The sequence below is a fragment of the Cicer arietinum genome, chromosome 3 (genome assembly GCF_000331145.2).
Source record: "Cicer arietinum cultivar CDC Frontier isolate Library 1 chromosome 3, Cicar.CDCFrontier_v2.0, whole genome shotgun sequence".
Taxonomy (NCBI): domain Eukaryota; kingdom Viridiplantae; phylum Streptophyta; class Magnoliopsida; order Fabales; family Fabaceae; genus Cicer; species Cicer arietinum.
Genome location: NC_021162.2, coordinates 52,215,774 through 52,217,026, shown reverse-complemented (window position 1 = coordinate 52,217,026; position 1,253 = coordinate 52,215,774). Strand labels below are relative to the sequence as shown.

Genomic DNA, 1,253 nt, shown 5'->3' with positions numbered 1-1,253 from the left:
TCACTCATGCGAACAACAATGGATGATAACAGAAAATTTGCTGATTTCATAGCAAATAAACTGAACAGTTCATCTTCTAAGATTTGTGTTTGCCTTCCAGAAAAAGGTATATCTGCTTTAGATGCACCAGGTAATCCTTTTTATGATCCAGAGGCAACTGATACTCTTCTCCACGAATTACAAAGGCTTATTCAGACTGATGATAATCGACAGGTATTTGTGAACTGTAAAGTTTCAATTTTGCTTGGGTTTTATTTTACTTGTTGCTAGGAAGACATTTTAAGGTCAAAAGTTTTGTACTGTGCAGGTAAAGGTGTATCCCCATCATATTAATGACCTTGAATTTGCAAATGCACTAGTTGATGCTTTTTTAGTGGTTAATGAGCAAACTGGTAAAGATTCTACTCATCCACCAGTAGCCATTCCTGAGTCTGTTGAACACTTCCATGAGGATTCTGTTTCAAATACATCAAGCTTTGGGACCATTGTCTATACACCTAGAGAATTCCCAGATGCAAAACCAGGTTCTCATTTCATTTAGATTTGCATTATGCTTTACTTATTCAAAATATTTTGTTAATGACAATTCTACATGTGAATAAATACTGATTTTCTAGTGATTTGGCAGTTCAAATAATATGCATATTCTTTTTCCAGGTCTCCAACAATGGCTACCACTTTGCAATAAATAGTTGTTTTTTCCTCATTATTCATGTTAATTTTTCTGTGAAATTTAATTAGTGTCGGGATGTTCGCCTGAAAAAATATCTACTCAATGCCAATAGCTTCTTTTTGTGTTAAATTTGGAAAAATAATTGGAAAACCAAGTAGGTTACATTACCCACGGACAATTCATGGATAAAATTATCAATATTAAATATAAAATATTAGACTTGTCACGGATGATCCGTGGGTAATGTAACCTACGACTTTTCCGTCGATAACTATCTACTATTTTACCTACGGCAAATCTATGAGTAACGTTACCCACGGAGACTCAGTGGGTCATATTACCCACGGACAATCCCTAGGTAAGTGTGTCCCACAGCTTGTCCGTCGGTAAATATTTTCCTACGAGCGATTTAGCTACGAACTCGTGTCCGTGGGTAATCCGTAGGTAATTTTACGTTACCTACGGATAGTCCGTGGGCAAAGATAAAATTTGCCGTAGGTAATAACAGTTTTTCTTGTAGTGATTCTCTTTGAGTTTACCCCTCCTTTTAACATAATCGTCTTGTTGTATAATAACATGT

The 1,253-nt window shown here is 35.7% G+C and overlaps 1 protein-coding gene across 1 annotated transcript; it reads left to right on the top strand.

Moving 5' to 3' along the window:
* Window positions 1–624, top strand: LOC140919519 (toMV susceptible protein tm-1(GCR26)-like). Its single transcript, XM_073365650.1, has 2 exons — window positions 1–213; window positions 308–624. The coding sequence occupies exons 1-2, from the start codon at window positions 7–9 to the stop codon at window positions 539–541; spliced, it is 441 nt and encodes a 146-aa protein (XP_073221751.1). The 5' UTR covers window positions 1–6; the 3' UTR covers window positions 542–624.
* Window positions 625–1,253: the final 629 nt, after the last annotated feature.

Excerpts from the sequence above, each read along its gene's own strand:
- LOC140919519 (XM_073365650.1), top strand. The coding sequence starts at position 7 with ATGCGAACAACAATGGATGATAACAGAAAATTTGCTGATTTCATAGCA. Across the intron at positions 214-307 it reads AGACTGATGATAATCGACAG|GTAAAGGTGTATCCCCATCA; the intron begins GTATTTGTGAAC and ends TGTACTGTGCAG.